The following is a 13,303-nucleotide window of genomic DNA, read 5'->3' on the forward strand; positions in this document are numbered from 1 at the left end:
TGTCCAGTGACCTCACTGTTGGATTTACATTCGTGAAAGTGTCGCTCTGTCACACATTTGGCTGCTGAACGTCAAACATAAGTGCACTGAAAACATGGAAATGTCACACATGAGCAATACGAAAACTTGGCAGCTATGGTACTGTACACGTTGTTATCCGAAGAAAATGACCGCTCCAAGATGTCAGCCCGGATGGTAGCAGCCTACCCACTTCCATTATTCTAAGAGTGAACTAAGATTTGGCGAGTTTTTCATCTGACTGACAACGGCTTTTATACGGAAACTCAGTGCTCCCGCGCTTCTCCTCTCAATTCCCAAACCTTAGTTTCTAGAGCACGTGATTCCATCCTACACGGCTTCTAGTTCTCTCGAGACCTCCTTCCGTGTTACTCGGCCTCAGCGCATACGTGACCCCGCCCACTCCCTGGTGTACCGCCCTTTCTCCTTCTCTGGCCCGGAGAACCCGCCTCTTGCCCGCCTTCCCGTTGCCGGGGTGCAGCGTCCATAGCAACGTACCAAGATGCAGGAAGAAGAGGCTGCGGCGACGGCGGACAGTATTATCAGCCAATTCAATACCTATGAGGATTTTTTGGACTCGCAGATCACCCCACTGGACCTCTACTATCTGGAGGTATTTACCCCCGGCCTAAGCGCATAACTCTAGTCAAGCCCGCTGACCGAGAGCAGAGAGGACCGGGAGGAGTGGGAGGTAGAGAAAAGAAAATGGGAGGGGGAAAGGGAGGAAGGGAGGAGTAGAAGGCGGAGATAGTAGAGAGGAGGCGTGCCTCGGGTGTTATATTCTTAATTGTTTTGAACTGTCTATGTTCTCCGATCCCGTTAGAAACGAAGGTTCTCTGGATATTTATACGTGTTTTTGGTTATGTTTCTCAGCCCGAAAACAAACGCCACTAGATAGCCACTGTACCTACCACAACTGAATGTAATTGTCGGCTACTGCGCTGTTTTAATTTACAGTGGTCGAAGTGGGGAAAAAAAAGTAGGGGAACTGTGGGCTGAGAATCAGAGGGCGGAAAAACTTGAGGATTGGATCAGTGGGCGGAGTTAGAGGTGTGGCCAGGATGTGCACAACATCACAATCTTTAGTATTTGTTTGGCATTTCACTGACCAGTTACAGCTTATTATGTTATTTAAATCGACCAATGGATACACATGATTATTTAACGATTAATATGAGTTATTGACATTAAAATAAATTCACAAAGTTGGATATGTTTCTAATCACAGAATGTCCCAACTATGCATAAAAGTGGAAGCACAAGTGTAGTGACATGGAATGAGGGGAGCGAGGCAGATGCAGGATGCGAATAACTTTATTTATGTGCACAATTGTAAAGGCCCACGAGGAGCAGGCGAGGAACAACCGCCCGCTACAGTCCGTGCTCTTCTCCCTGTCCCCTGACGTCACGGCATAGAAGGTCCCTGATTGGCCACGACGTCAGGAGACACGATGGACACAGAGAAAAGATTGCGCCCTACTTCTGTGACATGATTTAACGTTGCACTCATGTACGACATCTCCCCCCTCAACAATACACAAAAAAAATTAACATATTTTCATCTCATAACAAAATCGTCGAATCTCTTGGGCACTCTGATATGTCTTGCCGGCCTACTTGGGGTAACATACTGAGGGCGTCCCACCAAGCCCGTGCCGGTATCGCCTTGGCTGGAGCTTCGGATATTCTGACTGTTATCCCGCTCATGATTGGGGCTCACCCCATTCCACCCATCGGCACATTCGTGGACAGAGGAATTTGCCCCATCTTCATTGTCGCACATACTTCTGTAAGCGACTTCATTCTCCTGCCACTCAACCACACTGTCATCGCCCATGGGCTCACGCGCATGGCCGCCCTTCATGATAATCTCTTCCTGACCAGCCTTGAGCTTGACTATGTCATCCTTGCTACGCCATCCTCCACCTTCCAGACACACTGCCCCTTTAGTCGCTTCTTGCACACGTACAGGGGTTTGAAACACTGATTCACCTTTCATCACCTTGTGTGGCTTCTTCACCAGTACCCAATCTCCCTGCACTATTTCTTTTGCCTTTGCTCTGTTCACCACATCAGCATACCGCTTGTTACTCTCTTGCTTCGCCACAATTCGCTCCCTGACTCTTAACATCTCATTCTGTATGGCCTCGGTTCCACCCCTCATGTCATACCATTTGTTGTATTTGGGAGTAAGCTCACTCGTACACCTCCTCCCTCTCATCAAATAGAATGGTGTGTGCCCGGTGACTTCATTTGGGGTATTGTGATAGGTGTGTACCTTGTCCGCTATGAATGCCTTCACGTCCAAGTTAGATGCGACAGCCAGCTGGACACCCTCTTTGAGGAACCTGTTCATCCTCTCCACCTGTCCATTACTCTTCGGGCTGTACAGCGGAGTCTTTTCCTGCTTGATCCCCAACCTGGCCAGGAACTCCGTCATCTGCCTGGACACCAGCTGCGTGCCGTTGTCAGAAACCATGATCTTCGGCTGCCCCTCCAACGCAAAGACTTTCTGCAGCATCTTGATCACCCGCTCCGTGGTAACCTCTCGAACAAACTTGTAATGTATCCACTTGGTGTAGTAGTCGGTGAGTACCATGAGGTGCCTGCAGTCGTCCGGCAGCAAGGAAAACGGACCCGCGAAATCAATAGCAATCTTGCTCCAGGGGCCAACCGGTATGTCCACCATCTGCAGCTCACCTTTGCCGGTCTTCCAATGTTTGTCGGCTCTCAAGCACTGCTCGCATCGGTCTATGAAGTTGCAGACGTCGCTGCTCAACCCCGGCCACCAATAGTATTGCTTCAGTAGATTCTTGGTAGCGGTGCCTCCAGGGTGACCCTTGTGGGCAATCTTGATCAACTTGCTCCGCAAGCCCTCCGGGGGCACAAACAACTCATGCCTCTTCAAGAATCCGTTTTCAAGGGTAAGTTCCGCACTTATCTGCTGGAAGCACCTAAGCGCTCCGTGCAAGCTCCGGACCAGAGGCCAGTGAGACGTCATATGATCTATCACTCTGCGAATGGTCATGTCCTTTTCCTGAGTCGCCAGCCACTCTTCTTCAGTAATGGATCCTTCGCAAATGACCGTTGCATCCACCATTGCCACCACGCATTCCGTATCGTCCAGGGAACAGTCCTCATCCCCGCTCACAGGCATGCGCGACAGGCAATCCGCCCTACTGTTGAGGCCGCCTTTGATGTGTCGGATGGTAAAATGATACTCTTGCAGCTTGGATAGTAATCACAGTAGCCTCGAGCTGGCCTTCCCATTACCGCGGCCTTCCCCATCCATCATGTATATCAGGGGTTTGTGTTTCGTGACAATCTCGAATACCTTGCCCCACAGATAATTTTTTAGTTTTTCCACGGCCCAGACGCACGCGAGCGTCTCGCGCTCGATGGTGCTGTAGTGTTTCTCAGCTGCGCTCAAAGACCGTGATATAAACGCAATGGTATTCTCCTTCTTCCCTTGGAATTGGCAGAACACAGCGCCGATACCCTTAGCGCTAGCGTCGACCATGATCACATTCCGGAGGTCCTTGTCGTACGGCTGCAAGACAGGAGCTACAGCAATGGCACACTTGATGGACTCGAAGACTGCATCTTGTTCTGTTGACCAGACGTACCTTTCATTCTTCCGCAGCAGTTTCCTTAGAGGTTCCACCGTGGTTGCGTACCCCTGCAGGAACTTCGAATAGTACTCGCTGAGCCCCAGGAACGACCGTAAGGCGTCCTTATCACCAGGACACGGGGCTTCTCGGATGGCTTTCACCAGGTCATCCTTGGGCGCTATGCCATCCGGGGTCAGGACATGCCCCAAGTATTCGATCTTGCTCTCCATGAACTTGCATTTGTATTTGGAGACCGTCATCCCTTTCTCACGCAAGATCTCCAGTACCTTGTCCAGCAACCCCAGGTGCCCTTGTACATCCTTCGTGTGGATCAAGATGTCGTCTTGGACCGCCTCAACACCCTCCATGTCGCAGAAAAGCAGATCCATCAGCTTCTGAAAGACCCCCGATGCCGATGCAAGACCAAACGGCAGACGTATGTACCTGTACGCTCCGAACGGGGTGATGAAAGTGGTCAGTTTCTTGGAATCCTCGGTGAGACACACCTGGTGGTACGCTGACTTCAAATCTATCAGGGGGAAGTACCTTGACCCCAATGTGGATGACAAAATCTCTTGAATGTTGGGTAGCGGATGACAATTCACCAGGATATTCTTATTCAAGGACCGCAGATCCACACACAGCCGGATGTCCCCAGTCTTCTTCTTTTTGGACACCACAATGGCGGACACCCATTCCGATGCGCCTGCCTCCTCTATCACCCCTTCCTGTTTGAGTCTATCTAGGACAGCCTTCAGCTCCCCCGTGACAGAGAGAGGAACTGTTCTCACCTTATGTTTTATCGGCATCACACCCTCCTTCAGCTGTATGTCGTGCACGAACCCTCTCACACAACCTACTTCGTTTCTGAACACAGCGCTGAATTTGTCAATGACCTCAGACAGACCACCATGGACATCGCCTGGCTGAATATAGCCGACCCAGTCATCGCGCAGGACTATGGGATCTGCAGCCCCAGGGACCAGGATCACACCCAACTTCGCTAGATCCTTCCACCCCACAAGGCTCCGCCCTCTTTCAGCCACATAAATTTTAGTTTCAACAGTCCGCCCTCTAAAGGTAAGAGTATCACAGAAATAGCCTTTCATCACTATGTCCTGTTCCCCAACGGCCTTCGGATTAACATCCGTCTCACGCAATCGCACACCCTGCCACTTCACATCAAAAGTCGTGTCGGAAATCAAGGTAATAGGGGAACCGGAATCAGCCGTAAACGGCAATTCCACGGCACCAATCATGACGGAGCCAATTGGCCCCTTCACTCTACCATCCTCAGCATCAATGGACTGCACAATGTCTGCATTCGCATCAAAATCACTATCGCTCACAGAGCTCAGGCTCACACTGCCCCCAGGTTTCCTGGTTTTACACACGGCAGCGAAATGGCCCACTTTTTTGCATTTGGTGCAGTTTTTGGCCAGAGCAGGGCAGGTCTTGCTGTCCGCCAAATGATCCCGTGCCCCACACCTAAAGCAAGCGAGCGGCCTCCTACTTCCCCCTCTATCGCTCGCTGCCCTGTCTGGAGGCTTGGAAGCAGTCTTATGTTTGTCCTGCACAAAGAACACATTTGAAGCATGGCTGATAGTCGCAAGCTCCCTAGTGGACACCAATGATCTCTCGATGGCCTTCGCAATGGCCACCACGTCCTTAAGCGAGGGGTTCCTACAAGCCAGCAATCGTTCCTGCACCTTCTTAGAATGGCAGTAGAACACCACCTGGTCCCTGATGTAGGTATCAGTCATATCCGCAAATTCACAGTCTTGAGCCAATACGCGTAAACATGCAATGTACTCTTCGATTGTCTCTCCCTCCTCCTGCTTCCGCAACTCAAACTTGTGGCGCCCCACCATGATGTTACTCTCCTCGGAATACTGCAGCTCGAGCCGCTTAACTGCCTCCTGGTACTCATTCAGGGGAGTGAGAACCCCTGGGGGGTTCACATACTCCGGTAAACTGTCAAAGACCTCTGGACCAGCCTTCCCCAGCAAACCGAATAAGAGCGCCTTTTTGCGCTCGGCGTCGTACCTCTTGCCGTCAATGGAAACTATATAGTTCTCAAAAGCGCGCAACCATGCTTTCCACTTCATGCACGGCTTGCCAGGGGACTCGAGGAAGAGAGGAGGCACGCAGATATTTTTAGGCTGCGCCATCCCAGGAGGAACAGGCACCGCAAGTAGGAGCGGCGGGACCACGAGACTGGACTCGGCTGCACCCTGGTCGTGCCACGGGCTGGGCAGTGGGACAACCCCAGCAACGAAGAACTGGACCACCCCGCGCCGATGAAGGAAACAGTCAAAGTCCCACACTCACCGGAGAGACACCGGTGCAGCAGGAGGTACCTGGGCCTCGAGGCGATGTAAACCGGGTTCCACGCGTCGACAGGATCAGATGAGCGACGCAGGAGACATCAGCACACCACCGGCAGCACACCAGGAGATAGCACGTGGTCAGGCAGGCAGGAGTCACACCACCGGAGGACCGAAGACAGCAAGCAGCGGCGCCGGAAGGCATCCGATGAAGAGTGGTACCACCGCCGCAGGCACTCGCAGAGACAGGACGACGTCCGTGCAGAAACCCCCGCTGTTGCAATGGCGGGGACACACACGCGCCGCACGATCCGGCGGACACGCGAAGTAACGGGTCGTCGGAACTCACTTGTGGGCCAGCAATCAAGTTTTAACCCTCGTCGCCATTTGTGGTGACATGGAATGAGGGGAGCGTGGCAGATGCAGGATGCGAATAACTTTATTTATGTGCACAATTGTAAAGGCCCACGAGGAGCAGGCGAGGAACAACCGCCCGCTACAGTCTCCGCGCTCTTCTCCCTGTCCCCTGACGTCACGGCATAGAAGGTCCCTGATTGGCCACGACGTCAGGAGACACGATGGACACAGAGAAAAGACTGCGCCCTACTTCTGTGACATGAGTTAACGTTGCACTCATGTACGACAACAAGCCAATTGTTTCCGAGCCGTGGAGTTTCTGTCGTCAGCAATATACACAGAGACAATCAATTCTATGTGTGTAAATCACTGTATAGGAAATGTTACATAAGACAAAGGACTACAAGGTGTAGGAGTCACATGACAACCATACTAGTAGGCAGTATAGTTTAATAGTGATTGATCTAGAGAAATACAAACTCAGATTTTAAAACTTAATACCATGATTGGGGGTTCTCTTTAATAATCATAATTGATTTCTATCCAAATGAACATTTTTTGCAACATTAGGATAATCAAATGCTTAGGGAAAAAACCATAACGCTCTTGTTTATACCTTGCAGTTTGTATGCAGCTCTTAGATGAAAGTTAATAGCTCACTGCTCTTTGTTAGGATTTTAACTTATAAACTGCAAGTAACAAAAGGATCTCACTGACAAAAGCAGTAACCCACTGACCTATTTACATTATTTGCACTTTGTGATGGGCATGGTAAATTTTCTTTGCAGCAGGCACATTAACCTTCTGCGCTATCTTTCCATGAGTCAAAACTTCCACTAGACAAAACTCCGATCTCGCTCTAGGAAGAAGTTTATTCACCGGAGTTTTCATGACATTTTTATTATTGCCGAAAATTGCTGGAGGCCAGGAAGGAGGCAGCAAGTGCTCTTAAAACCATAATATATGACGCCCCCACTTAAAGTTAGCACCCGTCGCGGTCACACCAGTTGCACCTCCCTAGAGCCAGCTCTTCTCAGGGGTCCTGTGACCTCAGTGACAGAATTGCTGTTGCTCTAGGGTGTGCTTCTTCGTAGGCCTGCCGGCAAGACTGGGGGTGATCTGCAGAATGGATTGTGGTGGCCAAGCCTTCAAGGTGAACCCAGACTTGCCACTGCTAGGGTCCACCTGCTGGTGCTAAGACACCAGGGTTTCTATGGTCTTGCGGGGCCTTCTAAGGTCTAGCACGGGAATGTGCTCCCTTGGGAGAATGGTCTGGGGGACTGGTCATGAAGGCTGAACCTGGTTCTCCAGTTCTAAATTCGGCAGCTCTGGCCATAATGCCACATCCTCTCTCCCACTGAACACCATACTGCCACACTGAGAGAAATTCACTCTGCCTTCAACTACAATCCAGTCTGACCTGCTATAAACAACTGGATGCGACTCAATTCAAATTACGCACTAGGTAAGAGCAATATGCTGTCTAAAAATAAAAAGTAACAACATCCTGGAAAAAACAAACACTCATTGGGAATGCAAAATTAAGTAAAGCATGTGAAATGTAAGCAGGAACAACATGGTGAACCTTAATGCTTTTACAGTCATTATTCAGAAATCAATGAGTATATTTGCCTGAAAAGTTAAGGACATGACTACAGGGCCCAGAAAGGACCCATTTTAATGTCCACTGCTTATATCATTACAAAATGTAAGCAGTATGGTTTAAAAAGACATAATTCGTGAACACAAAGCTGCCATACACATTTTGTTTTTCAATCTACCCATCAACCCGGTATTGCAGTACCTCCAGGTTTGATGCACTTCCCCACCAGGGGAAAACGATGCTATTCAAAGAAAGACGAGAAAACAAAAGTAGTGCTTCACTGGCAAACTCTGTAAAGTGACGCTAATGTGTTTGGGTGTGAATAAATTCAATCTGGCCACTTTGCGACCAATCTGTCTTGCTTCATTTAGTTATTTATTTTTCATATTTTGAACCTTTTATTTCCAAGGCTGCACTTTGGGATAGAAAAATTTCAAAAACGGCATTTCCAGCAAAAGTGTTTTTCTTTTTTGCATCCATTTCACAGGGGAACAAATGAAGGATAGGAAGAAAGGGAGGGTGAGAACCATTTCTTTAGTCACGGTTTTCGGTAAGTGAGGACGAGCTAGACAGAAAGAAAGGGCATAAGAGGAAGAAAGAGAGAGCGGGGCAGCTGCCAGCAGCAGAGCAGAAGCGGACACTGTCCTTGTTTTGTCTGGGCAGGAAGCACGAGACAGAGACCGTTTCCTTGCTGAGCCCTCTCTGCAGGCCTTGGATATTTCTGACCTCCAGGGATGCATGTTAAAAATAAAAAAGTAGGGGCACGGAATCTATAGAATTGAAGAAGTAAAGGGCACGCCGTGCCCTGCCGATCCCGCCCACTTCGACCACTGAATTTGAACCGGAGTGTACCCACGCTACTCCAAAGTGGGGCAACAGGCTGGTCGGCTCAGAGTGTGGCGTCTCTATGTTTGAACTTTTAGAGGGGCACACAATTCGACACAGATACAAATGTTGGGGCCACTCAGCAGTACACAAAAAATGTAGGTTCTGGCAGGTGACTTCAATATGTTTTTTCTTGAGACACCCTATATATATTTCCATGGCATCAAGAAGAGGACAACCTATGAAGTATTCCGGAGATTGTGCCTGGTCAAACAAAGAGAGATAAAGCTGGCCAGAAGTTTTCCGCCGCCTTGAACGCTTAGGACTTACGCACCCTAAACGGAAGAGGAATTAATGATCAACCAACCAGCTACACTCTTACAACTAGCTACTCCACCTCGCCGATTGAATACATCTGGAATTCTACCTAGCATTTTACCTGGGCAAGCAACTTTCAAGTACTTTACTCCCCAGTAAGTGACTACGCTCGGTTGTTATGCCCCATCCATAGTGCAACATCAAAATTAATACAACTACAAGTAGTTGGCACAGAAGACGGCACCTGTGGGCTACAAAGAATAAAATGGTTTGTAACAATGGCCCCGGGGGCCCTGACTGAGCTGAGAAAAGTGCTGCAAAGTGCGGCTTTTAACACACCACTCTCCACTTCAAGCTTGCAAATATTAATGTCCAAATTACTGGAGAAATTGACAAGCAAACCCCAAACAATGGATAGTGCCCTCCCTCAGAAGGAACCCAATAATTCAGTGTTGAGGACCCTGAAACATAAACTAAATAAGCTTCGTAAGTCGGTGCACAAAGGTACTGCCTCTGCCAGAAAATTAGCTGAGATTAGAAAGATGAAGAAGGCTAATAGGCTAAAAGCCTGGGAAATTGCCCGTGCTAATGAGGAGCAGGCTTGGGTAGAATTACTCGAGGCCCTAAAAACAAAAGATCCAACGAAACTTTGGAACCTTGTCAGGAAAAAATGGAATCAAAATACCCGAAAAGAGTTCCCGGCGGTCACAGCCCCTCAGAAGATGCAATATATCCTTAATTTGTACAATCCTGGAAAAATGGAAGGTGATCAGGAGGCTCCTCTTGAAGAATTAGCAGACTGCGCCAATCCAAAGTATTTCATCTTGGGCTGATGCTATATTCCCCAAGGCTTCAATCAAGTATATTTTACCCTCCTTTAGAGCTGCGTGAGCTCCCGGACCGAACTGCATCCCTACAAGGATATTTAAAAATGCTGCAGAAGAATGGCCTCCCACTCTTAATCCCCTTTTTACAAACTGTCTAATGGAAAACTCAGTGCCAGATAGTTGGTGAGGTGCTACGCTTACCCCAAAACATAAAAAGGTAGCATGTGATAACCATGCCAACTTCCGAGTTATTGCCTTACTGGACATGGAAGGTAAATGCTTCGCCAAAATCTTAAACAAGGAGCTATTCCAATTACCCAATCACGCTTTAGGCTTAGGCACGGAACTGAATACAGCCTGATGATACTTTCCTCGCTGATTAAAACCGCGAATACCAATAAGTCCCTACCGTTATACATCGCCTCAATAGACTTCAAAACCTCATTTGATAGAGTGGATAGAGGAAGACTGTGGCAGAAGCTGTCAAGCTGGGACATCGAGAAGGCCTTTTAAGCACCATCAGAAGCCTATACACCGACACATGGGTAAAAGTGAAAGTTACATCCAACAGAGTCACTACCCATAGAATTAAGACCACCACTAGAGTAAAACAAGGCTACATTCTTGCTCCATTGTTCAATCTTTATTTGGCCGACATTAATAAAGCATTGGGAGTCACACAAGCAGTACCCCCAAAGTTTGCAGGCCTTCACATACAATGCCCATAGTATGCAAACAACACTTTATTATTTGACCATACAGCAGTGGGGCTGCTGCGATCATTGACGGCGTTAGCTGGGTACTGTGCAGAAGACAAACTTGAAATTAATTACAGCAAAATGAAAATCATGGCCTGCGGACTCAGAAACAAACATCTGGCCAAATTAAATTTTTCCATAAACAATGTGGTCTTTAAACAAGTTACTAGTTAAAATATTTGGGTATTTATTTGGCTACTTGAGGGATACAATGGAAGCCCTGGAGACAACCAACATTACGCTCCTTAATTTAACCCTGAAGCTTTCAGCAAAATTGCTGTTAAAAAGGGCTAGGATACAATTGATGGTTACGGATATTCAAGAACTGTCCCGGAAACCTCACACTAATCTATGTGACTCATTGTATCAAGAGCCAGGGAGAGCCGTGTACCTAGCTTCCCACATTAAATTTCAAGAAGGAAAGCCTTGCCCAGATAATACGTGTGTGCTCAATTTAAAGATAAAAAAATCTAAGATGTTTCTGGCTGAAACAGCTGTTTTGTAATCTTGGTATAAGGCAATGCAAAAAAGCAATCTTTGCATGTCTGGGTGGTATGGGCCCGCAGTTATCTGCCCGTTGAGTGAAATTCCTTAAAGAAGCTAAAAACATTGATTTTGGTACCAGCAAGCTCCTAATCATTAGTGTTATTAAGATTTTTATCAGCTGGACAATCTCTATAGGGAGGGGGGTGCTCTGAGCTTTTATCATGTTCTTACACCTATTTGTCTATGTTTTTAAACAGGGTTGAACACTGGTTCCATTCTGTGATTGAGACTGACATTCACAGGCAACATTTTTGTATATTCGGTGATATGGAGATCCAGTAGATATTATAGTGATTATGGAGATAGTGCAAACATTTTTAGAGTTGGTTTTAGTTTAGCAGTTTAGGGAAGCTGGTCCCTACCAGAGTCGTACGTTGTGCTTTTTGCTCATTTTGTTGATTTGTCATGATATGTATTACCTTTTTGCTGTGTTTTTATATTGTGATGCTTTTTAATAACTTGAAACAATTAAAATCTCTATCTATCTATCTATCTATCTATCTATCTATCTATCTATCTATCTATCTATCTATCTATCTATCTATCTATCTATCTATCTATCTATCTATCTATCTATCTATCTATCTATCTATCTATCTATCTATCTATCTATCTATCTATCTATCTTTCCTCATGTGAAGGAACTAGTAGCATATTGACAGGTTTTGTTTGGTATTTGTTGTATTTAATCTTTGAGACTGAGTTAGGACTGCTTCTTTTAAGTAAGTTAATGTGTAAGCATTGTCTACACAGTAAAGCATGTATATATGTATCTATGCTTATGTTCAAGTTATGTTTTCATTTTTTCAGTGGCAGACTTCATTGTGATGTAGCCAGGCGTATCGCTTAATGAGCCACCCTGATAAAAGTTTTCATTGTTCCCAAAGAACAGACCAACATACAACAGAACATATCACAGATATCCTACTCTGAACAATTATGTCTGTTACATACATGCCAACATTTTACAACTAGAAAGTGGGGAATTAAAAAAAAAATAGGGGGAATGCATTTTCCCCAATGGCATACATTGAAACAAAGGCAATTTTAGGTGGGAGGCAGGTAAAATAAACCCGTTTTCTGCTTCATAAATCAGGAGTGTCTCACCTGAGTTGGGTCTTTTGGCTTGTATGCTATTGGATGATTTTCACGTCACTCCAAAACACACCACGTGCTAATATCCAGTGGAAAACAATAAGCGCAACACTCCACACATGTCCAACACCACTCAGGGATGGTATATCGTTGCCAGCTATGTCTACCAAGAGTAATAACCATCATGACACTGCACACAAAGCATCCATCAGAATACATTAAACAGAACCTTCTGTATATATCCAACACAGCTCATCTGAGCCACATACTTGGCTGTTGTTTTTATCATTTTTTATAGACAGTAATGCCAATCCTAAACTATCCCCCACATCTGGGTAACCGGCATATTACAACCCTTAGAATTGGCAAAGTAATCAGTGAAGCCCTCTAGGTTTTTTTACAGACATTAATATAGACAGACAGCCTAGTGATTTCACAAACACCTATGAACTAGCAGGACTATAGATAGTTATTTACATATCAATTCTTCAATCAACTATACTTCAACCAGGTCACACCACATAGTGCCCTTCATGAAGCAAAAGACAGTGGTTCAGTGGATCCCAAACTTTGGGTTTCGACCCATTGATGGGTTGTGAGCTGATTTTTGGCAGGTCATGAAAGTTCAAGCAATATATAAAGATGCCTTGTCACATTTGCTGTGCTTCACAGACAGAGGTCAGATGTCAGGCTATGTCTTCTGACAAAGTGCTGCTTTTTTATACATGGGGATTGGTGTTTACAAGCTCCTCTCATATATTCATATATATATTCATATATTCAACAAAGCTTTATTCGACAGATTAGTCATAAAAGCAGATCATATACAATAAAACATTCATAATAAGATTATAAATATACTGAATCTAAAATGTTAAAAACGCATTAAACATAAGTACTGCCGAATAGATAGATTCTAGAACATTAAAACACAGAATCATTCGATTTGTCACAGACAATTCATATCTTCGGGACTGGGGGCAGTAGTGTCAATAAGCCTGGTCAACACCCTAGATCT

General features: G+C 46.4%; 1 protein-coding gene across 1 annotated transcript in view; it reads left to right on the forward strand.

Moving 5' to 3' along the window:
• Positions 1-496: 496 nt before the first annotated feature.
• The window catches only part of CFAP299 (cilia and flagella associated protein 299), a 1,600,143-nt gene continuing 1,587,336 nt past the window's right edge, over positions 497-13,303 (forward strand). The window contains exon 1 of the mRNA XM_085643208.1: positions 497-631. Coding sequence (XP_085499334.1) covers positions 521-631 — 111 coding nt within the window. The 5' untranslated portion in view covers positions 497-520. The remainder of the gene's footprint in view (positions 632-13,303) is intronic.

Source organism: Triturus cristatus, chromosome 2_2 (genome assembly GCF_964204655.1).
Source record: "Triturus cristatus chromosome 2_2, aTriCri1.1, whole genome shotgun sequence".
NCBI classification, from domain to species: domain Eukaryota; kingdom Metazoa; phylum Chordata; class Amphibia; order Caudata; family Salamandridae; genus Triturus; species Triturus cristatus.